Source organism: Astatotilapia calliptera, chromosome 7 (assembly GCF_900246225.1).
Source record: "Astatotilapia calliptera chromosome 7, fAstCal1.2, whole genome shotgun sequence".
Lineage (NCBI taxonomy): Eukaryota > Metazoa > Chordata > Actinopteri > Cichliformes > Cichlidae > Astatotilapia > Astatotilapia calliptera.
The window spans coordinates 22,496,850-22,522,199 of record NC_039308.1 but is presented as its reverse complement, the minus strand read 5'-3'; the positions used below and the strand labels follow the sequence as shown (position 1 = coordinate 22,522,199).

At 40.9% G+C, this 25,350-nt stretch overlaps 1 protein-coding gene across 3 annotated transcripts in view; it reads right to left on the bottom strand.

Annotated features, from left to right (window-relative positions):
• The window catches only part of unc5cb (unc-5 netrin receptor Cb), a 125,832-nt gene that overhangs the window by 47,911 nt on the left and 52,571 nt on the right, over window positions 1–25,350 (bottom strand). For all 3 annotated transcript variants that reach the window (XM_026173823.1, XM_026173824.1, XM_026173825.1), the window contains exons 2-3: window positions 12,247–12,477; window positions 3,550–3,693 (exon numbers count right to left, since the gene is read on the bottom strand). In XM_026173823.1, coding sequence (XP_026029608.1) covers window positions 3,550–3,693; window positions 12,247–12,477 — 375 coding nt within the window. The remainder of the gene's footprint in view (window positions 1–3,549; window positions 3,694–12,246; window positions 12,478–25,350) is intronic.

The following is a 25,350-nucleotide window of genomic DNA, read 5'->3' as shown; positions in this document are numbered from 1 at the left end:
CTGAAAGGGTGACTGCTGAATTGAAAGTAATTTCCGTAAAAGTCTGGTATGAAATTAAAAGAAAGAATGACTGCAGGGGTATATTCTTTGACAGAGGTTTTTCCAATTCAATCCAAGGACACACAAGCTGTTTGGTTTCCTTAAGATAAAGTGGGCAGGAGGAAAGGAAAGGAGATACATCAGAACTATTCTATAGCGATGGATGCTACCTTAACGATAAAATAATTAGAAGTCACGGTATGACAGGTACACACTGATAACTTTATGATTTATAAAATTTCCACTACAGTCAAATCTAACAAATTAAATTATCTGTCCAGGTACTCTGGCTTCCCCCACAGTCCAAAAACATGCATGTGTCAGGTTAACTAACAGCTGGCCATAGGTGTGAATGTGAGCGTGAATGGTTTCTGTCTAAGCTCTGCATTGGACGGGCGACCTGTCCGAGGTGTTTTGGCACCCCCGCCCCTGATCCTGAATAAAGTGAAAACACCCAAAAAAGAGAAAATATCTATTGAGCAACAGTTTCTGAAATACCAGACTTGCTGATGCCAGGTGTCAGAGGAGAATGGCTAGACTGCTTTATGTTGAAAGGAACGGAAAAGTAACTCAAATAACCGTTTGACATGTCAAACCTTGAAGCAGATGGGCTAAAGCAGCCACGCGAGGCGCCACTGCTATCAGCTAAGAATAGGAAATTGCAGCTAAAGCTCGCATGGGCTCAGAAGATTGGAAAAATGCTGCCTGGTCTGACAAGTCTTGATTTCTGCTGTGACATTCAGATGGTAGGGTCAGAATTTTGCATAAACAAAACTCAAATCATCTCCAGCTGGTTTCATGAATATGACAGTAAGTTCACTGTATACAAAGAACTCCCATGGCCACAACATCTCATCTCACATCATGTACATGCAGGCGATGAATGGGCTACAAATGTGTCAATATGGACCAAAATCTCTCACGAATGTTTCCAGCACCTTGTTGAATCTGTGCCATGAAGAACTGAGGCAGTTCTGAATGCAAAAAAAAAGTCCAACCTGCTATTAGCAAATTGTTCCTAATGAAGTGGCCGGTGGGTTCCTATTACATATTTTATTCTCTTTTTGTTTGGAACAAAACCCAATTCTTTTTCTTCCTTTCATTTCATAGCTCTTCTTAGTTAAATTATGCATTTACTATTCAAAAGCATAAATTCGCTTAACAGGCAACACTGTTACTATCAGTGGCAAAGGCCAGTGTTTGTGTGTTTATGTGGAATATTCACACTTTTAGTCCTCAGCCTTCTTATTCAACTAAAAATTGAACACCCGCTGCTTTTGTAGTTCACTAATCAAAATGTACCTGTGATGAAACAGTAAGTAGCATACGAGCGATTATTTTGCAATATAGATTTTTATTGGATGTCGGTTTAAATTACACCTCCCTGCTGGAGTCTCTCCTTTCCTCACTTCTCGTAACCCTACTGCGGCATAGAGGGTGTGGGAGCAGCTGAGTAGACATTCCTGCGGGAGACACACCATTCTCCCCTCAGCAAGCAAACACTTCCAGCCTCGCAGGCCCACAGAAAGATACACATATGACAACCATTACCTTAAGTGGCTACTTGTCAGGCAAAATTACACCAGCACTGCGGACTTCAGAAATTATTACTTTTCTTGCTTAGTAAATCATTAGCTACTGGTGCAATCCGATATCAGGAGGCCTACTCTGAGAGTTTTAATCCCGAGGAAAGTCACATGCAATGCTGCTTTGGTTTTACCTGCTCCAAAAGTCCACAAACAGACAAGAAAATCAATTTGCTCTCTCTGTGTATGATTCCCCTCCGCCAGTCCTGAAAGCCATTTCTTCTGATTTGATTAATTTATTTAATTTGCTTCTGTGAAAATACTTTCATTACCCCTCGGTGGCAAGCAATAACTGCACCCCAAAAATAGAGGCCAATTAAAACGGTTCTGTGGAGGTCACATGAAGGGAAGGACACACAAGAAATGCACACGTTCTCTCTTCCTCTGACAGGCTCTCACAATAATTTCAGCCGAACTTCCAGCAAGTCTGAAAGCTCCTTCTTCAACACGGCAGCCTCTTAACTCATCTGCGCTAGATGTGACTCACCGTCTGATTAAACAGTATATGTTTAGATGATGGGAGAGGAGAGGAAAACAACCCCAGTTTCCATTAGCCTAACGGGATAGAGTCTGGCTCTGACAAGAAGCCTGCCTGGAGAGAAAGCCCAGTAGAGGAGCTAATCCATTCAGCAGAAGCTAATGGGAGGGGAAGAGGGGTCCATTGTGATTTGAGGGATAGGTTAGTGCTGGCAGGCTGCTCATCACGGGTGATTATAGGAGGTGGAGCAGCGGGAGTGGACTCAGTGGGAGACTGAGAGGCGTGATTCGGATTCACCAGGCTAGTATAATAGAAGCAGTAATAGGAAGAGATACTGGTGTTGGAAATAAAGGGGAATGCACTAAATTCAGAGACAAACTGTGCAGAATATGGAGCAAATACAGAGTTAGTAATACAAAGAAGTGGAGATGATCGAATAAAAATAGGGAGAGACAGCTCCATCACTGCTAAGTTGCTTTTAATTGAGCGGTTCAGGTGAAATCCTGGATATTGACTTTGCGAGGTGCTTTCTGATGCACTGTATAGCAAAGATGAAATCATTCTGACAGTTCCCCACCAAACATCAACAGCTCAAGTCATATCCTTATCCAGTTTTGACAATATATTTGACATAAACTACAATACACTCTCCAAGTGTGTATTGCAGGGTTTTTTTTCCCCAGTTTGCCACAAGTCTAAAGAGAAACAGTGAAGATGGGAAAGATGCATCAGTCACGGTGCCTTGAAACTACTTGACAGGAGGTGGAAGTGCAATGATCTAGCCGATACTATAATAGGATTTCCTTCAGGTGGAATTTTGACAAAAACGTGTAAGTAGTTGTGTCACGTAATAGCTGTGTTGCAAAAATGTTGCCTTGATGTCACAGTCAGACTTAAGCAGCTCTTGCTTTCTGCATCATGTCTTCTGGGGTTTCATTACCCTTTTTTTCTGATTTTCTTTGCCACATCCTTTGGGGAAAACTGTTAAAAAATGAGCCCAAACTTTAGATCCAGTACAGAATGTTTCTCATTATTTAGAAACAATTGCGTGGTGCTTTTTCAGCAGGACGACAAACCGAGAACAAAGGAGGACCATACACAAATGAAGTCATAAACATGCACCACAGCTCTCCTAGTGCACAGACGCCACTTCAGCTCTTTTTCTCCCCCTCTGTGCTTCTTCTTCAGGTCTGTGCTGCCCGCAAGGAAACCACTGTACTGGCTTTTTACCAACTCAAGTTCAAAGGGACGCTTGAATCTCATGTTAGCAAAACCTCCTTTTCACTGCTACTATCTCCAGAATCTGTGAAGATACACAAGTCCATCGCTGAGATGCGTTTTCTTGGCAACCGAGAGGTTTTGTTTGGAGAGAAATACAAAGATGAGAGAGATGATAAGTGAATAATGGCCTGAAGAGAGGGATGAAAGGAGGGGGAGTATACTCACAGGCGATGCGGACATGAGCTTTGCGGCTCTTGGTGGTCCCAGCGGAGCTCCAGGCCACACACTGACACCAGAAGTCCTCTGGCCCAAACAATTCCTCCACTTGCTGCCGAGTGATCTCTATGCTGGCCTCCCTCACGACCAAACCTGGGAAAAAGAACATAAAGGATTTTTTTTTAAATCACGGAGACGTGAAACAGTAAAGAGAACAAAAAACAAAGAATTGACCGTGCAGGAAAATGACATTAATTTGAACACCAGAAAATATAAACAGATGGACAGCTGAAATGGTTAAAATAATGTGACATCATACACACCAAACTCAAACAACACATATTTGTGTCAGTCTGTCCTGATTCTAGAGCCAGAGCACTGAGCTGCTTGGGTCTGGGCCTTGTGGGGGAGGATTCTCAGCGTCATGGCTAACACAATCCTGTTTGCTAACTCCTCTGATTACTGCTCATCTGGGTGCCAGGGCCCAAACAAACAAATCATCCCCAAAACAAATGCCTCTACCCACAGCTGCCCCTCTAGAGCAGATTATGCTGCTACCATAGCGTGTGCACATCTCTGCATGTCTGTAAATGCCTATTTGTTGGAGCATTTGAGTTATGTACATGCAACCTAGGAACAGTCTATGCGTGCGTTATGTGACACACCGACGTTTATTGAAGTACAGTGCTTATTTCATTTCTCAATCCATAATATTTTTTCTGACAGGATGGGACATTTAAGAGGACAATGATGCATTCAAAAAGGCTAGGTTGAGAAAAAAATGCATTTGCAACAGACTGCGTTTTGCAGACATCATGAGAATCTCAACAAGTATCCGAACTAAACCGAGAGCACGCTTGTAACTAATAGAAGTAAAGTATTCCATATGTATGGAGATGGTCCCTATAACTGCATTTGGATGCTGCTGGGCACTGGAACATCTCGCATTTTGCATGGATCCACATCCAGCAGTCCTGCAACATTTGTGCAGATTTTTTAAAAAGAACTTTCACGCTGTGAATATCCCATGCCACCTCATCCCAACAGTGCTGCCCCATTAGGCTTAGATAAGGGGTTTGTGTATCCTACTGGAAAGAAATTAAGCTGATGTCATTTTCCTGGAACTCTCATGCTCATGTACCTGGTCAGCAATGATGTGAAAGTGGGACTATCAAATCGCTGCCAGTTGTTCTTGAATCGCCTTTTTGTATGCATTCCCCACACCATTACACCATCAGCAGCTGCCTGTGCCATCAGCACCATGTTGTTTGTATACCAAATTCAGGCCCTGACATCAGTTCCAAAACACTGCCTGTCATTTGCTTCCCCCCCAGTCATTAGTCATCGAGTTTTAGTGCCTTGCCCTGTAGAAAGGTTTGTTGTTAGCTGAGACGATGACTAACTGTTTGTTGAATTGGTAACAAATCTATTTTAACTCAGCACTTAAAGAGTGGTGCAAACTTTTTTTCTATTTTTTTCTGCAAAAATGTTCAAATCTTTGGGTCATTTTAATCCTATTGTTGAACATTAGGTTGTCTGCAACAACCCCCTATCATTGTCTGTTAATTCAAAAAGAATAGTGTGGCTGGGGTCTCTTGACAGGGCACAAATTAAAAGGGCTGTACAGAGTGCACGCTAATTTAAACAGTGGGCTGTGGTGGAATTAATGATTAATGCCTGTGTTGACAAAAGACTACAACTGTAAGGGAGTTTTTTTCTTCTTCAAAGTTAGAGTTACTGTATTAAATGAATAAATTACCTATTTGCAACTTTAAGGGTAGGTATTGATAGGTACCAGCTTTGAATTTTGCACTTTTTGTTTTTCTACTGTACCATTCTCCAAGTCATAGCTGTCAAAATCATTTTACATCTTGGGTCGGACCAGTGAAGCTGCCCTTTCTTTCAATGTAAAGAAGTTTAACAACATCCCGAATGAATCTCTGAGGTATCTTATTATAAGATAAAGAAGAGCAATTTCAACAGTACGTCTCAGGTTTCATACAAGATGAAGAAATGCTGCTCAAGTAAATGAAAAATCTGTCAGCACGACTCTTTGGACTTAAATTGTGAGAATTAATGTACAAAATAACTGAATATTTTCTGGTATCTCATTGCTCAGAGTGTTTTGTAATAATAAAACAGACCTTTTTTTTTTTTTTAAACCAAAGACCCATATAAAAAAATAAATAAGTATTTCTATAGCAGATGGTGAAAAAAATGTTCCTGTCATGTCACTGTTTATCTCTATTACTTTGGTGCAGTGCGAATGGCCAGTGGGGGAGGTCTTATGAAAACAGTAAAAAATGTATGCCCTCCTTCACTTTTTCCACAGCCTGACTGGGCCGATTCTGGCCCATGGGCATTATGTTCGACACCCCTGCTCTAGATAATCAAGTTTGGAAATTTCCACAAAAAAAATAAAAAATAAATCACAAAGCAACAAAGCTTACAGTGTTTGGGCTAAGCCAATAAAGCAGAAAATATCATTATGTAGGTCTTACTGTATGTGTGCCTTATAGCAACCGCTGACAGTAGTACTGACCATTCTGTCAAATCATCATTGCTTTGTATTAGATGCAACTGTGTTGTGTTGACAGATCTCCAAAAACAGCTCTGTGGCATCTAAATCCAACATCAGCCAGAGCTCTAAACTGTATATCTGGGTGTTTCTAACTTAGCCATTATGCTAAAAATATCTTTTTAACTAAGCTTACCTAAGAGACACCATGTGCTGTCAATGTGGCATCGCTATTATGTACAGTCTCAAAACTGTGTCATAGATCATTGACTCATCTGTGCCGCAATGTGCATTTAATCAGTAATCTAATCTCTGACTGACATCCAGCTCTTTGCAGCGTGAATCACTGCCAACTGATTCAGATGATAAGCTAATTTGCAACAATTTGTTAATTTAGTTTGTGATGTGAAAACCGGAGAAGAAAAGAAAGAAGTAATCTGAATCAAGGCTCCTGGCTCAAATCAAACGTTGTGCCGGCTCAGTGTTACTTTAGTTTTACATATGTGCAGTCATCTCTGCCACTCATGTTAATGTAACAGCAGACTTTCTATCACTAATTATTATGTGAGAGATTATTGCCTGATAACTGCCTGAGACAGCATCTCAGGAGTGAATACTAATCCTGCTCTGCTGGTATGCCCATTAAAAACCATTATCTCTGTGTAAATCCTGAACCTTTTTCCTTAGATTATTAGAGCACAGCTCTGATTGGTTTACATGGTAGCTGTGTGACATTCTGGTTGAATGGAAAATGCAAAAGAAATTGGATGGTTAAAAAACGAACATGCCAATTTATTTCAGGTTCAGTGAATTCACACAGCCTCCTTGTTCTGGCACAGAGCAAGCATAGTGACATCCCACACACTAGCTTACCTCTCATGTAAAATTTACACAGTGTGCCAGCAGGCAGGGGTACAGCCACGTCTATTGTGTCACCGTTTGCTTCGGCGTGTATGGCTTTCAACACATATGTGCGAGTGCCAAAGAGTGCGCCTCTGGTCGTCGCTACTTGATGCCAGTATGCTCGCCTGAGAGGATGTTTTGTTAGTTTGAGAATGTGATGATGGATGTGCTTTTGTGGGAGCATCACATCCAGTCTAGCAGAGGGAAAATCAATAGTGGAAACAGTAAGTAGATTCTCATAATTCTCAGAAGGTCTAAAACGTGCGCAAGAATCAGTCATTTGTTTTTTTTCTGTCAGCGCTGCAGACATAAAGGGCTCTACAGTGATCAATTATCCGCCTGATGTTGTTAGCATACTCTATACCATTAGAGAATCGAAAATGATGACGATGCCTGCAGTGGTTATCAGTCTCCTTTAAGAGTCATTCATGACTTCACGGGGATTACTAAACCTGGATTAAACTCTTCCTTTCCTGTGTTGCACTTCAAACACATCTGAAGAATCACCCTGATGGAAAAATCAGAGCTCTGAAACGAGCCCGCTGACCTCATCCAGTGACTTCATGTGTGCTCAGCTAGAATTTCTAAGTGTGCTTTATATCAATACAATGATAACAAAATAAAACCGGCCATTCAATTTAAAATCAAGGTGTGTAAACTGTGTCAGGGCCAGTGAGGCGGGGCTACTATCTTCCTAAGCCATTAATAACTGGCTAAATTAGGGGCTTCATTTTGAGAGGATTCATTATTTATGTGGTTTTTAACATGAGCTAGCCTAGCAGCCTATTGTTAGCACCAGGAAACATTATTGATCAAACCAGTCAAGCAAAAACAGGCGCCATTGGTCACTGAAGGAGAGATGGAGGAGGTGGGAGGCATAAGTGCCCTGATATTCTTGTGAGATGAAGAGTGCATCTGTTAGATCTTTTAACGTATATCTCAGAGAAAGTGACAGGCTGTCTCCGGTGTACGTTACACTACCTGCACCTACATATAATTAATTTGCTACTCATTTGCACAGATCAATGCACTCTCCACTCACAGAGACTATGAAGTGCCTTTAAAAATGCTACAATGTTTTTGGGCCACGTTAAGCACCTACAAAATCTTCAAAAAGGTTTTGCATTCAATACCCAGTTATTTTGCTTGGGTGTTGTATCTGTCCAGGCTTACTTGCATGTCCTTTCTAGTTCTTTTTATACCCAACAAACAAAATTAAGTCCTATAGAAGCAGTAAAGGTGCACTTACTTTGTCACAGGACTGCACAAAATGCTCTGTTCTGTAAAAATGTTCTTTTCACATGATTGTAGATGCGCACATGAGCCAATTTCCTTTGACCTCATATTCAAGGTGGGTAGATTACAATCTAGTATTGCATTTATTCAACCATTTCCTAGTTGACATCCCTCGTTTGATCATTTTACACAATACCACAGGAAAGTTTTAACATAATCAGCAGAACATCACTCAGATATATTTATTGAAGCCATAATGTGCAATGATATTTTAGTAATGCAAGCTGGGTAGCTAATGCCTTGTTCTTACCTTTAAAATTATGAATGTTTTCTCAGTGGCTTTGGTTCTAAATGACCTGCCTTTCTTTGTGAAACACCTGCACATAAAGTGAAGCTCACAGTGATAAAAACATTTCAGACAGTACTTTTTAATTCGCTTCTTCTAATGCACCTTTATCTACCAGATTGTCAGAAGAGTCTGTCGTCACATACGGCAGACAACTGAATAACCAATCACAGCAAAGCAGCCCTCCTGCTGATCCAATCTAGCACCAACCAATTTGAAATGGTTTATGGCCACATGTCAGAATGACGCTTCCTTCTGGAAACTGTGTAAATATAAGTTCCCTTTTTCTTTTGGACTATTTTTCCTTTGCACAGGCAAATGCACATGCTGTTTTACTTTTATAACTGGCTGCTGATCAAAAGAAACTCTTCAAATGGCCCCTTTACTCTGCATGTAATCACCGGCTCCTTACAAAAAGATCATGTACAATCATGCCACTTGTTGAGGTGTTAATCGTTTTTATGCAGTGTATTTTTTTTTAATGCTCATGTGCTACTTGTGGCTTACAGCACCTTAGATTCATGGGAATAAAAAAACCTTTAGACATTACATATACCTGAAGCCACTTCAGCACCAGTGATGTAAGGCAGCAGGTAAGTTGGTTCATGCTGTGTACAGTGAATCAAGTCCTGTATTGCTGATTGCATTCCAGCTACTGATGACGCACACATTGTGCTTTCAGCCGGTAGGATTTCATGACGCAAACATCTTAAATTTTAAAATGAATGTCATTTGCGTCATTCAGTGCCTTTAAAAAGTATTCGCAACATTTACATTTATATGTTTTACTGCCTCACAGGATTGAGTCAAAGCTGATTTGTAGCCTTTTTAACAGAAGAAAAGTCCTTTTTGTAAGTAAAAAAAGAGAGAGAGAAAGAGAGATGTGTTTTTGAGGAAAGCTTTTAGTTGGCAGAATTACAGCTGTGTAATTCTCTTTCCATTTCTTAGAGGCTGATGTTCCTGTACTCCAAAGCATGTTCAGTGACAGGAAAATTGTGTCTTTTCCCTGACATGTGCTCATCAATCACATTTTCCCAAGTTTTTTTCTGGGATGTCCCTGTGTTTTTATTGTATGGTTTATGCTACAATACTGATCGAAGAAGGTGAAATCTTTTAAATAGAACCTAGTTTTATCTTTTTAACTATGTGCCCTTTAAAACCTTTGCACTATGTCTCTTCCCTTTGTTTGTGTATATTTGGGATAAAAGTCAAATATGTATACAGTGTTCCCCTGTATGTATAGCACTGTGCAAAAGTGCAAGGAGTAAAGAGTAAAAAATTTTAAGTTTTAACAATTTAATTGATTGTATTTAAAAGAAAAGTGGAATGGAATTTCTATCCTTTGTCTCATAAACATTTTTGATCTCGCAATCTCTTATTTTATGATCAGAACACCTTAACAGAGGTAAGACGAGAGAAAAAGAGAAAATGGGCTCAAGATTTACTCGTACAGAGGAAGATATCAGATTTCTTTAGGCTACACTGTCAGTGTTATTGACCATGCTGGCCGTATTCTATTGGTGCTTCTTTTTTGTCAATCTGGGGAAATCAGAGCGCAGTGGAGTGGGATGAGAAGGGCTACACACATCCACTGAGCTCTTGTGGTGTTGTGTGTGTTTGTGCTGGGTGCAAGAGCATAAATGAATGAATGTCTTTGCAGTAAATAGCCTGTGGATATGGCTATGTAGAGTGGGTGCGTGTATGATGTGTGGGTTGTTTTCCGTGTTGATGCTTTTAGCTAAAAACCTTCTGACATAAAGGCTAAGAGCCACTGATACCTCACCCTCTTCTTTGTCATAATCATAACTACGAAACACAAGCTCAGATCGGTGTATTCTACCTAAAGTACACTAGGTCACAAAATAAAAGTATTTCAGGTTGGAAAGCGTGTTGTTTTTCTTGTTTTTTTCCCCAATAACTCCTTTCATGTTTGTGCTCACTGCAAGAATCCTTTTGTCTGTGTATCTGCTTTTGTATCTTGTACCACTGCTGTAATACTTCTTTTTTATATGCTCTGGCTGTCATCTTTAACACTGCTATTTTTTCCCCCATACTGTATATTGCAGTAAAATGGAACTTCAGAGGTATTTTATATTAAATGCCAAAGTTAAAACACGCTTTCCGATGTTCAAAGTGTATGCATATGTGTGTGAATTCACGTTTAAGTAAAGGAGAAACTATCTGTGTGTGTGTGTGTGTGTGTGTGTGTGTGTGTGTGTGTGTGTGTGTGTGTGTGTGTGTGTGTGTGTGTGTGTCAAAACAGTGGAATGAAAAGGGTAAATGCGATGTGATTGGTACCTGTGGGTGACAGAACGAACTCAATTTCCAATACAGCGGCTGAATGCAGCCAATCAGTGCTGGGCTGTTGTGTGTAATGGCTCTGGTGCCTTTGGGGACTGAATTCTTAAAAACAACCGTACCGGAGCTTCACTACCATCACTTCCTCTTGATGCTCAACAAAACAGGTACGTAAACAGACATATCCCAAAAAGTTGATTCTGTTCATCTATGCGCAACGTTTTCAGTGGAAGAAACGTTTCATCACTCACCCAAATGAACTCTTCAGTCTCAGCTGCATAATGACGGAAACTGGAACCACTGACTAACAACGAGGCACGAGCTCAGTTTAAAATGTAAATTGACAAGAACACTGATCCACAGTCAGGAATACTATTCACAGAAAATTGGGAAATGACTGCAATCACAGCACTGAAAGATCTACCCTTTTCTTAGTTCAGAGATGGCCGTTCTCTTTTCACATACGCAGCTTCCTTGACTTTCCCGCTCAAACCACCTTTTCTCCCCCGACAAGGATGTGACAACATCATCGCTAAAGGAGTGACATCTGGTCTGTAGGGGTTCAGGCCCAACAAGGCAGCTCTTCTGTGTTGTGCCAAAAGTTGCTTGGTATCCCCAAATTACGGCAATCTCCTCAGCACTTAATCGCGTACATCGTTTTGCTCTTGTGCCAGAGGACCCGATCCTCGGGGCAGAACAATTTTTGGTGTACTGTAGGGTGTTTTCAGGTTTGAAAGCCAGAAAAACATTGTGTTTTTGAGAAAAAAATGCATCTCAGCTGTTGCTAAAACTCCTGACACATAAAGGATCACTAATCTGTGTTGTTTATGAAGTTGAGGAAACCTGCAGAAACTGAAGAGGTCAGTTGAATGAGCGGCAAACTCTTTCTCCACTCCACAAACACTGTTTGAAAAACTTTCTGGAATATCCTTATCTGGATTATTGAGCAGGCACTGAAACAAAATATACACACTCAAATGCATAAACGTATGATTGTGATGGAAATGATGGTGCCAAATGAAAGATACCTCACCTACAGTCTGAGTGGCAAGGTCAGCAGTTAAATATGCTGGACAATAAGATTTATAAGCAGAGATTCACATTGAGCGTATGTTTGTAAAGACACTTTTGTCAGAACTCATACTCATACACTTGCTTTTGGGAAAATATGAAAACATCATATTGTGATTCAAGGTTACGTTTCCAACTTTTTATCAGAACAACAATCTTCTGCGAACCTTAACCAACTGCTTTGATTTTCTTAAACGATAATATGAAACCAAATCATGTTTTAGCTGTCAGGATGCATTTCTGTGAAGAAAACAATTTTTATTAATGGTCTGTGCAGCATGATGTCTTCTAAAACAGAGTTGCTAGTCAGCACGTAGCCGATCTTTCTACTGACCAGAGTTCTCGTCAACCCTCTCCTCCACAGTGTGCTCCTTCTGGTGAACCCACTCGCTGTTGCACTTGAAGTAGATTTGGGTGGCAGGTGTGGCCTTGCAGTACAGGTTAACAGGCTTGTTCTTGACTATGTAGGCCTCCTCTGGTTCCATTAAAAACACGGGCAGCGGCTCTGGGGGGTCTGAGGGGAACGTTTCTGGCAGCTCACCGAGACCAATGAAGTCATCCTCAACTGTGAAGAGAGAAACAAACGAAGAATGGTTAGAAGGAAAGAGAGGACGAAGTGGAGAACAGAAGCCAAAATCCCAAGACAGAAAGTGGGAGGACGGGATGGAAGAGCGGAAAGCAGACAAGAGACAGTGGGACAGTATTATAACCACAGCCTTTGCATGGGATTATCCATGTGCACAGCACACAGTGAAATCCCTATCATTTGATATTTTGGAATGTTTACACAAGTGTATTTTAGAGCGCAGGAAATTCTGTGATTCCTCTCCGGCAATAAGACTGCCTCCTCGGTCTAACCACAATCAGCTACTGCTGAGAAGCGAGCACGGCAGAACCAATAATGAGAAGCAGAGTTCAGAGGTCGACTCCGAGGAACTGAAATTATAAGCTGATCTATCCGTGTCTCCCATTTTCTCTCGCGCACACACGCTCTTTGCTTTTGTCACTTTCTCGCACACGGGCATGCGAGCACGCACACATGCTCCAGATCTAATGACCTCAGGCTTCTGGCCCATTTTATGCCATTCCTCGGATACTTCTGCAGTAGACAGATATGCTTCCCTGTAATTACAAGTCCCTTTCATCTCCCTGTCTTAAATCACATACACACAACTGCATGTGCATGCACACACAAACATGGAGGGAAGAAAAAAAAAAAGTGGCACAAATATATGGGTTTACACGCCCACCAAATGAGCCCAGCTAACTTTGTAACTCTTTGAAGAAGGAAGGATGAAGCCTATTGGCCATCCCATTTGTCACCTCCAGATCTGTTCTATTATTACCATCGAACCGGTAGACATTAATTATTCACAAGCGCGAAAGAAAGAAGGCAAAGTAATAGAGACAGAGTTACAGTGGGAAACATAAGGTGAGAGAGGGAGGAACACTGGGAGACACTCAAAGTAACTCAGCCAGACAGACATGGATTGAGTCATTGAAAGAGAGTTGCAGCAGACAGACAGTAACATAGCACAGGAGGACAGAAACAGGAAGGCAGACTGTTCAGATAACAAAATACTTTATCAGCCCATCAGTAATTCTTCCATGTCCTTCTATCTACCTATTTCTCTGTCCTGTGTGGACATGCTGGAGCCTGGTTGTCTGACAGAGGTTGCCTCTTGGATGCTTTGAGAGCACTAAATAATGTCTTGGCTGAGCAGATATCTCCCCATGATGTCTCCCTAATGTTATCTCTCCCTCCATACCTGCCACAGATTGAAGCTGATTGCTAGGAAATGAAAGGGCAGGAGGAGTCAACCAGAAAATGGCCAAAGCCACCTTCAGCAAGGCGGAGGAGGGGTCTGTCTCTGTCCTGTTATGATGCAGGTGAGGTCTTATAAGAACCTGTCCATTTACCATTTGCACATCCTGTTTTGTAGGTGTGTGATTGCATTTCATCAAAAAAGAGTAAGCTTGGATGTGTTTTTTATGGACTTCTAAGCTCCTGCTAATTGAATATAAGCTATAAGTGACCTTTGACCTTTGGGGTTTGTGTTTGTGTACGTGCAATAAAGAGCCACAACAAGACCATTAGTTGTTTTGATTAACTTCCATCATTCGCTATCAATTCAAGAAATAAGCTAAACATTGCGTGGCCTTTCCTCCCATGCATCTTTATGTACTGTAGGTGATGACTCTATAATGTACAAGTCTATTCAAGCAGACCTTGGCTTACACTGTTCTTTTCTGCTCTATCGTCCTCAGTCCACCCACATCCTCAGCCAGGGGACCCTGACCCAGAAACAGGCAAAGAGAGCCAAGGAAACTCATTAAAGACTGTGTTAGCCTTCTTTCACCCTCCATTCCTATTATCTCTCCATCTCTCCCTCTCGCTTCTGGCTCCGTCGCTCTGTCGAACTCTGAGGCAGCGAGATCTGAAACAGCCATGAAAGCGTGGCTCCCTTACACATAAAGAGACGCGTGTCTCATCTCCTCGCACACATACACCCAGCACAAGCGTTAATGTGCGCGAAGGCACGCACAAACTCGCTTACAGACATTGGACTTCATCAGCTTCCTCAGTGCAAGAAATAATAAATTCAAGTGAATGGAACTAGCCCTGCAGTGAAAAATCAGCCCAGAAATGGGGAAAAAAGAAACATGACAAAATGAAAGACCCTGACTCTTACCAATCATTCTGCTCCCCCTCAACACCCTGCATTAGTAGTTTTATGTTTGTGGCGTACATTTCCCGTATAAGAAACCTATACTCACATTCACTTCCCTGGACAGATTTGTTATTTTCGTTCTTTGAAATGTGACTGGAAAGCTTCTTCCTTGTCACCTACAGCCAGTGAAAGCTGGAAAGCAATGTGAGGCACCGTGCTGTAAGGCGCAAGTGGCTGGAAACTAGCATAGACCGAATGTACAGGTCTACAATGAGCAACCAGGGAAATTAAGAGGACGCATCCAGCGTCGGCCGAGTGCATAAACAAACTATGCACCTCAGTTCACAAAAAGTAGAAAATAAACAGACTGAACTGCAGGAACATTAATCAGGAACACTTGCCTTCTCTGATGTGCAAGGTTTGTTAAAAGGCAACATACAAGGGTCTATTTAAGCAACAACCTGTGTTGGGAGCAATCTGAAATTATATATAAGTGATAAAATTCTTCCTTTCATAAATGTGGGAGGACTTAGTTGGGTTGGGATTAGTCTGACTTGACAGTGTGGACTGATGCTAATTTGTTTTCATGCTTGCATAGTGGTGTGATGATTAGCACTGGTCACCTTGCAGCAAGAAGATCCTGGGTTTAAATCCAGTCTGGGGTCTTTCTATGTGGGCTTCTTCCCCAATTCCAAAGACATTCATTGGTCATTTTGGCTGTGTGTCTTTTTGTGTTAGTCCAGAAAGTGACCTGTCCAGGATGCATCTGCTTATGACAGCTGGGATGGGCATCCACCCACTATAACCCTGAATTGAAGAAGTGCAAGAAAATGGATAGATGGATTGTACTTGGAAGTTAGCCAGTTAATACGCCAGGTTTATTAACACCTCTAACCTGTTCATAGACACGATATGCTTGTGTGTTGATGTAAATTGTCCGTAATCTCTTTAAATACACTTTTTGAATCACGACTGTTTCATGATATAGCCAATTACTGATCCCTGTGTATCGCATTTTGTCAATCACTGCTTAACATCTCAGTACGTTCCACCTTTGCTCCCTCACCGAAACAATGCAGAGGGCAACAAAAGCTCAGACTTTTTCTTTTCCAGTTGGTGATAAAATAGTTTAGATGTTTAGGCACTGGCTTATTAAAAATAATGAGTGCTCGTGACAATGCACAGTTATGTTGTGTAATGGCAAATTGCATATTGCTTCTAAAGACCAAACATGCATTATGAAATACATTTTTAGTGTCACTGTCCTTTTAACAGGAACATTAATATGGCATGCCTCCAGTGTTTGATATGCAATATGGACTTTTCGAAGCATTTGCGATTCTGTAACTTGACTTTAATCAGAAAAAATTGAAATTGCTTTCATATCGAGTGTTTAAAATTTAATGAAATATGTCCTTGCAGCACTTTTATTCAAATTGTATTTTGCTCTGTAATTGGGGTAAGTTTTCCTAATGCATACTGTAACTCTTATTAGTGAATATTTTAAGACTCAAATTGAATATTACTTGAATTTTAGAACAATTTCACAACACAAGAACAAAAAGAATTTTGAAGACAAATGAGCTGCTAAAGAAAAAGAAAACCCTTAAAAATAAGTTTACTGGATGAATGGATACTGCCATTTTGCATCGTCAATGAATTTATTAGGTAGAAGGCACGCTGGTCTGGAAAATGGAAAGACAGATCAGAATTAATCGAATTAATCCGAGATTAGTGAGTGGGAGTGAAGCAAGATAAGAGAAGGTCTTGGCAGTGACTCTCTATTTTGGCTTGAGTTCACTCCAGTAACTGTGGGAGTGCAGCAATATTAAGGGATGTTTACATTTTGGACATGAACAAATCATAGTCAAAACAGGCTCATAGCACTGGCACAACAACATATATTAAGACAGAGTCCCTGAGATAAGAGGTACACTAAAAAAAGAAGTGTCGCATAAATAAATCACAGTTGCACAGAAAAGTGGGAAACCCACATCAGAGAAGAAAGAAAGAAATTCATAATAAATATGAGATCATATTTCGCAACTTCAATGTGGTCAACACTGAGATTTTGCAAACATGTGAGCACTAACCACGTGAAGTTGACCATTTTGGACATGTGATAATCACAATAACAATGTAGGATCAAGTGAATGCTTCAGTTACACAGGCCTAGAAAGCAGTTTACGACTTTATTCTTAGAACCATATCAGGTCCAATATGGCAAATGGTTCTAATGTAATAGAAGCACAACATAACAGGAGAAACCTCTATGCAGTAAGCGCTAAACAGATTGCAAAACCAGCTAAACCAAGAGTGACCAGTTTAATTAGCCAGTGTTTACTTTGCTGGTTATTATTTTGGCGAGTTGATACTGATATTGCCAATATTTTCTTTGACATTTTTTGGCTTAAAATCATGTTACATGGACTTCAGTTGCTCATCCATTGCCCCTTTGACACACACGCACACAGACACACACACTGCAGGCACGTCATGGATTGACAGTTATATTGCAATGCTGCTATCAAACGTTGATGGATGCACTGGAAATGAGTTGGGGTCCAATATCTTGGGCAAGGGCAGTTAGCCATGGATCGAACCACCGACCTGACAGTGGATGACCTGCTCTCTCTCTCTTAAGCCACTGAAGTCACAAAAACTTGTAAAAGCTCTTGTTCTTTTAAATTTTGTGTTTAGGTGCCAGCTGTAGCCAAAGTCAGTTCTTCGCAACAGACACTCTGGATATGTCCAAATCTGGAACCAGGGAGATTTGTGTGGATTTTCTACAGTGAGTAGAAGTAAATGGGATTTCAAAGTAAAACATTGAAACACAATATTACTACAAAATTTCTAGACTAGATGATAGGGCTTCAGTTTTCAAAAACCATTTCTGAAATGCTGAAAATACACTGAAAGGTGTTGTTTACTGATACAGGTGATACTTTTGAGTTTTACATAAAATAAATTCTCATTATACATCTAGAAAATAGCCTGTATTATGTACACTATGTTTGCTGCACATACTATAGAATGAACCGTTTTCCTGCACCGCATGCCTGGTGTGAATATTTGTAAGACCGTATATCTTATATCATATATTGCATGTGAGTGCTTCTGATAACAGCATTTCAATGCTGGGCTGTGACATCACCGTGCAAGATAAGCTGTCTCCATTTTATCTGTACTCAAGCTGATTTATTGTCCCAAAGAAAGCACTGTATCAGTTGGACAATGTTTCCCTTCCATCAGCGGTGAGTCAAGCATGAAAAAGAATGAACACCAACATAAACCTCCTCTCTGTTCATCCCCGTTTTATTCAGATTTGTCCACTTTGCTCTCCTCTCATTCCCTCTTGCCTTCTTCCTTTCACCTTCTTTTCACTCAGCCCTGTCATTCATGTATACATCCCTCGTCCAGATATAGAAAAAAGCTGGTTGGCTTGATCGCTGGACAAGGGTGGAGTTTTACTCGGCGGTGTTTTGCTACTTCGCTATGGGGAAGGACAAGAGGTGCTTTGCATCTGGGTGGTCAAGCAGAATAATAAACCATCCAGCTGTCAAGTCAAGTGAAGCAGGATAAGTAGACTGTCAATCAGATCTCCCAATAAATGTACTTTAAGCACACCTACCCATTATATTGAGTGAACATAAATCTATGGTAATGACTTTCCCCAGTCAATACTTGTTAGTATTGGATTAAGTAAAGACACATACATCCCACTGGCTCAAAATCGATATGTATGGCTGTTGGTTTAAAAGCAAAATCCTTTAGAAGCTCCATGAGAAATGGGCAGAATAAGTACAGGCTTCCTTCCACTCTGATGTCTCTTTCCAGCTGAGTGCTTTATATACACTCGTGTGTCTACACACATTGTCTGCAGGGTCCCGTCTCACACTTGGCTGCGGCAGGTATTTATTGATTACTGTTAAGGGCCAGTGACCTCTCCCTCGCCCCGTCCTATCGGAGCCTCTCTGCTGAGGCATGCAAAGCACACTCATATATCATCTCTAGGGAATCCTACCATCACACAAACTAGCAGGGGAGGAGAAATGAAAAAAAAGAAAAAGAAAAACAACAACAAGAGATTCCCTAAAAGTCAGCATTGAGCTCAATCAGTTCACTGCACATAGTCATGTCATTGCAGGCTGAAATCACAGCGACCTGGAGGCAGAGTTCACGTATACCAAATAAACAGAATGAATAATTAAATGTGCTCAGTATAGCAAACCCCAATTCATGGGTTTTATTTTTACCGGCGCATGTGATGTAATTGGAAAAATTAATGCGCAAACTGAGTTCGGCCACTGTGGTAAAGTACAAACACGCAGCTGAAAAATACCGGAATATTAAAGAATGGGAGAAAAAGAGATGCACATGTAAAGTTTGCACAATAATCAGCTTCCTAAACTTTTCCACAGCTTCCTCTGTGACTTATAAGTGGCCAGATAGGTGGAGAATAAAAAAAACAATATTAAAAAATGCAAAAAATAAATCAGCAAATGCTGATTGTGGTTTTTTTTTTGTTTGTTTGTTTTGTTTTTTGGGAGGACAGACCCACTTCTGTCTTTGTGACTTTGCACATGCAATCATGTCTTTCTCACTGTTGGCGTTTACATGTTCTCTCTGATCATTATCCCCGACCTTCACTTGGTTCTCTCTGGCTGCACTCTGGCAGGAAGCAGCTGGCGGTTGCCAGGGTCATGCTAGGCCTTGGTCACTGCCTGTCCAGTTGCATGATGGTGCCAGAAAAGACTAGGTCAAAGCATCATAATTATCAAGGTTCACCATTTCATTTTTTAAACACATTTTCACTGCCCCAAAAACTATATTTTGATGGAATAGAAGACTAAATTGAAATTTTTAGATCAACACATTTTTAAATATTACTGCCTGTGGTTGAAAACACACTGTGTGCCAGTCAAGCAGTTAATCTGGTCAGACTAGCTGGTAATAGAAATGAAATGATGGATTGAAGACTAGAAACTGCTCTATGTTTCTCAAACCAAATGTAATTCTATTAATTAATAATTATTCAGTTACGTGATAGGAGACACTAAAGAGGTGAGAAGAAGCACGAGAGAAGCCAGAGACCTCGACAAACGAGATAGGTGAGCGATCTTTTTAAACTAAAGAAAGCAGTTTATTCAGTGTTCATCCAACGTCTGCTTATGAGATTTTTCCCTTTACAAGTGGGAACATGAACACTGAAAAGTAACTAGGAAAAAACAAGGTAAAAAACAAGACAATTAAAATGTATGTGTAAAGACCAATAGTTTCAATTCAGTGAGCAAGTGGTTGAATTGCTTTGATGCATAAACGAGTACGACTATTGGCAATTAAAGCCCATTTAGATGATTTATGTTTCTCCTCTTTATTCTTTTATAATGTTTGAGAATGTGTTTGCATTCACACTTGTTGTCTTACAACCTTAAAGTTGCCATTAACTTAATGCATGACCAACATTTTACATATTTAATTTCATTTTGGGGTGTTATTTTAGCTCCCCTATCCTTATGTGTCACATTCTCTGTTTTTCTATTGCTTTTTCTAAATGTTTTTTTCTCCTCAGTCTCCTGCAGTTACGATTACCTTCTCATTGGATACAATATGCTCCCCATCCACCCCCCTTTCCCTCCCGCATGTGCTCATGGATGAAAAGTCATTTCGGTGCTTGATTGGAGAATGATGCTGCTACTTAGAGAGTCAGTCCATCAGCACTGAGGGAGGAGAGCGCAAGGAGACAGAGAAAAGCTCTGGAGGAGAAGTGGCTCCCTGGGGCGTTGTAGCTGTGATGGGTGAGCTGTCAAACGCCCCATTGTCCAAATTACCCAGCAAGCACCATGCCGCCACCCAGGACTAATTTATGGTGCAGCAAGGCACGGCACATACATTGCTTTCTAAGTTTACGGGAGAGAAAAAGAGAGGAAAAAGGTGTAAGGAACAAGTGGGCTGTTCAACCTAACCCATTCCAAAGAGGTACAGCGGGGGTTCAAACACAGACAGTACAACACAAACCCCAATTAACTTCACACAGGATGGGTATTTGCCATCTTTATGCTTCAAGTCCTCAATGACAGGTGTCAATATGAATATGTGTCATGCTCCCGCGCCTCCATGCCCACCCACAACTCGAGCACTTGCATTCACTGATGCACAAACACTTAAATGATGTTTTAAAGCAGCCATTGCATACATAAGCCCCATTGCTTGGCTTCACTTGCAGACATAACGACTGGTCCTTTTATCGCAAAAATGGCAAGCCTATTCACTTGTCACATGTCACACCCCTGGGTGCCCGAAACCAGACAGGGCCATCACCCTACCCCATACTGACCAGCGGGCCATGGAGTGGAGCTGTGCTTGTCAGAAGGAGACGCGCTGCACTCTCTGACCCCTCACTGTGCCCAACGCCTTGATGCGATGCCTCTACTTGGCTAATTGGCCCATAGCAGTAGGCAGCCTGTTTCTGCCACTAGCAAAAGGCCAAAAGGGCAGACATACAAACAAAAGATGACAACAGATGCACAGGATCATCTCATTAAAAAAAAAAAAAAAACTATGATCAGAATAAGCTACACAACTTATCAACAACATAAACTCTGGAGAAATTAATTGTGCATGCAAGAAAGTGTCAGCAAAATAATCTCATTTACATTTGTTTTTGCATTTGACATTTGGGCATTTGTTTTAAACGTAGCCATAAAGCGGTTCCGAGGATTTCTCAAATACCTCACATCAGCTTTAGAAGTGGTTTACCAATGTACCCGTGTCTTCAAAAAGACAGTGAGAGAAATCTTACGCCTTTCACCACCAGTGTAGACTGTCTTCACACTGGAGAAGAGCTGCTCATCAAAGAAAATTAACAGTAACAAACTCATTTTCAGCACTAAATTAGACTCCTGAAAAGACATGAGTACCGACAAGTAGAAGCTGCCAATCTGCTCATGAGCTACACTTCAATATTTGTCCTGTGTATATCAAAACATACATACATCTGCTATACATGAATTAATTACTCTTATGGCCTTTTGTTACTTGCATGTAAAGCTCAAGAATTGTCCATTTTTCAAACTCCTTCAACCTTGCCTTAGTGTAAAGCCATTGATAATGTGGACATATGCATACAAAGAGATTAGTGTGATTTCAGCAGATTTTTGAAAGCAGAGTGTTTATTATACCATGTCTTTCTGCTTTGAATTACACTGCTCCTCTACTGTGCAGCAATCAGCTGAAGATGACACGTGACACTGCAAATACATTCAAAAGTTCTGAGTGGAGGACTTCTAAATGTAAATCATTTGTATTATATTATATAGACATTAAGACTCAAATTGAATTTTTGTGTATTTTTCTATGGATTCACAAAGCAATAGCGGTACCATTGATACAAGACAGCAAGGTTAGAGAAGACATAACAGCGATATACAGGTGTAGCGATGAGGATCGTAACTGCGTAACTACATAGAATCAAGACAAGGCAACCATCTCATCATTTCTCAGTGATGTGTTCTCATTTTATATGCCTTCCTCACACATATATTCTAAAGCACTCGAATGTCCAACCTCACAAAAATCCCTAGCAGCACTTTATCTGAAGGACATTACAGACTGGAAGTGTGTCAGAAAGTGTGAGACACCATCCCCAGAGCATAGTCTATTCTGCACGTCTGTCACAGAATCTGGCTGCCTGCTTATTCCTCTGAGATGCACGGGCACATAGAGCCCTCATGCCCACATCAACCTAAATCTTATTCTCACCATCTCGTCAATCAAACTGCAAAGTGAGAAACCATAAAGAGACATACGGTGCCTTGAAAAGTTCTCTCTCTCTCTTTTTTAATGTTCTCTCCACAATTGTGCCTTCTACTGTGTTCCCAGGCCTACCGCTGAGCTGAGGATTTGTGTATTTTGACCTGCAGCCATCTACTAAAGACCTCAGATATGATGGGAAATGAGAAGATCAGGATTTGTTATGCGCCGTAATATACCAAACATGGGTGTATGCTCTAATGCGGGCTTTGATAGTCTAACCATGGGTGTGTATGTGGGTGTGTTTGTGTGTGGAGGGGTGAAGTATGCGTTTGCATGTGTGTACATGTGTCTTTGTGTGATGGCTGAATTAATGTGACAAGGCAGATGTAATGCAGAATCATAAATCTTAGCCCCGGGATCACTAGAGGGAGAGCAGGAGGTGATATATTAAAGGGCAGAAACGCGCACACACCCACACGCACAAATGCCGCCATTATGATGCTGATAATAAAAACAAGAAGCCGACCGCAATAGCCAGCTAATAGACATGACTCCGCATCTAGGCCTAAGGGCGATGACATGCACACACACATGCAAGTGACACCAGATACACACCGAGAGCACAAAACACAAACTCTATCCGCTTTTCCAGCAATTTATTATGCCGCTTTGGGCCTAACAGCTCAAGTGTTAGATATGGCTGTAATACTGTTAAAATCTTAATACTGTTACACAAGCTCGCTGTTGTACAACATGCTAATTCTTTATTTACAGTGCAGAGAGCATTAGATGGCAGTAAAAAAAAAAAAATTGCAACAGTGCTTCTGTCGAGAAAACTGCAACCACTCACTTTATCAAAAACACAGATGAAGCCAGCAAGTGTTACTATAAGTTCTAAAAAGCCTCAGTCGCAAAAGAAGACTGACCAGCTGATCAGTTATCAGAGTGTGTCCCAACAGTCTGCTCAACAAAATCTGACAGCTGTCACCATCGACTCACTTGCTTTTATGCTGTAAAAAAGTATTAGCCACTACAAATCCATCTTGTGCTTCCAGATACATGACTGCCTGATCCAAAGACAATAAATGTCATTCACTTATAATATAAAGGCTGATTTTTCTATGTTTCAAGCTTTATTCCTATAGAAATATCTATAAACTATATAGATAAACTATCTATATTATGCACACATACAGTAGGCTGGTTTAGCTACGAACACAATCCCCCTCTGAATTTAAGCAATAATTAATGCATTTCTACTTTTCTTCAGCATTTCTGACAACAATTCATATTCAACTTGAATTTACAGTCAAAAACTTACATCTCAGCAGGCCTGCAGCATATTTGCTCTTCCACGTAGATTAAGCGTGTTATTTTAAAAATGCTGAATTCGTTCGAACAAGAGGAGCTGCACAGCAACACAGTCAGAATTGCAGCTTGTTTGGCTGCTTTACAAATAGTTCTGCGGTGCAGAATTTTTCCATTGTATTTCCGTACCGCTAGTGTGTCCTCCTGCATGCTTATTTAAGGGTAGCCAGGACGCTTGCTGGGCTTACGCCTAAAAAGAAAAGGGCTTTGTAAGCATTCGAGGGTAATTGCACCACGCTGGTTTCTGCACACAGGCTACATTACATACATGTGTAATTACTGTAGGATTGGTGACTGTGTAGTTTTTGGGTGTGCCAACACCCATTAGCTCACATGCACTTAGATCCATTTGGACTCCCTTACATGCAAAGCCCTGGCAAAATTGGTTTAAACAGCCCATGATGATTATGAAAATGAATCAGCCCATTTCATACTGTTCCATTCCCTTGCAATAACATCTTGAATGATCCTCTGTATCCTTGCTTACTCAAATATCAAGTAATGAATCATTTCTATACAATCCCTGCCTTATGATCCAATGTTTGCTTCTATAGGTGGTAGAGCAGGCTTAAAGATGGAGTGACAGTGAGGAATCTGCAGTAATTATGGCGCTACTTCATTGTATAACAGACACAGACAAAAGTGGACATGTGATGCCAGTGCTGCACACTCATAAACCATGCCACTATGCTGCTATGACCCTGACCAAACCTGGTATCACAGGATCATATCCTGACTGCTTCCATATCCGGCTGAGATAGATTGCAGTTCACATCTGGAAACAGAGTGCATCTGAAATATATCTTGACTGACTACTTCAGATCAGATTCTGCTGCCCTGGTCAATTTTCATTTTGATTTATTTATTTATTTCACTGTGAGAAGAGAAACTGCATACGGATTCAAACCAACCCAGACAAGTTTCCATAAAGCCAGAAGGGAAAGTTTGAGGGAGAAATATGAGATTTCAAATCAAGATGTGAAAATAGAGAATGAAAAAAAGCTAACTAAACGCTAAGACTTTAGTTTCTCTGCTTGGGAACTATGTCTAGTCACACAAATGTGACAAGACATCTCACAGAGATGAGACCCATCTCCATATGGTGGTCCCATGCACCTTCAACTATATGAGACTACATGTCGTATCTTGACAAGTATGCTTGTGTTTAGAGTCGTCCACTTTTGACTCGAGCTACAGACACAAACCCACAAGCGCGGAGACACATGTAAGTAAAACAAGAATAACGGCCAGAGGCTCACAGGTATTCGATACATGAAAATATTATGAGGCATTTGCTATTGCCTTCGGTTCTGAACCCAGTTGAACATCTATGGGGAATTTTGGACTGGCTTGTTAGCTTCGTCCTCCGCCGCCATCTAAACACCAAGCAGTACTTCACTAGAGCTCCAAAGACTGAAAGTGTTCTGCTGGCAGCAGAATAAGAAATGATCTATTCCACTGAAACACTGTACATAAACAAGAACACGTAACAGAAATAACACACTGCCCAGCAACCTGTGTTTCACACACGCGCGTGCACGCATACACACACACACATACACACACTCACTCACGCACAGACATCACACCTGTTAATGGATGTGTTAAGAGGAAAAGACAGTTGGTAGGAGGGCAGGCAGATA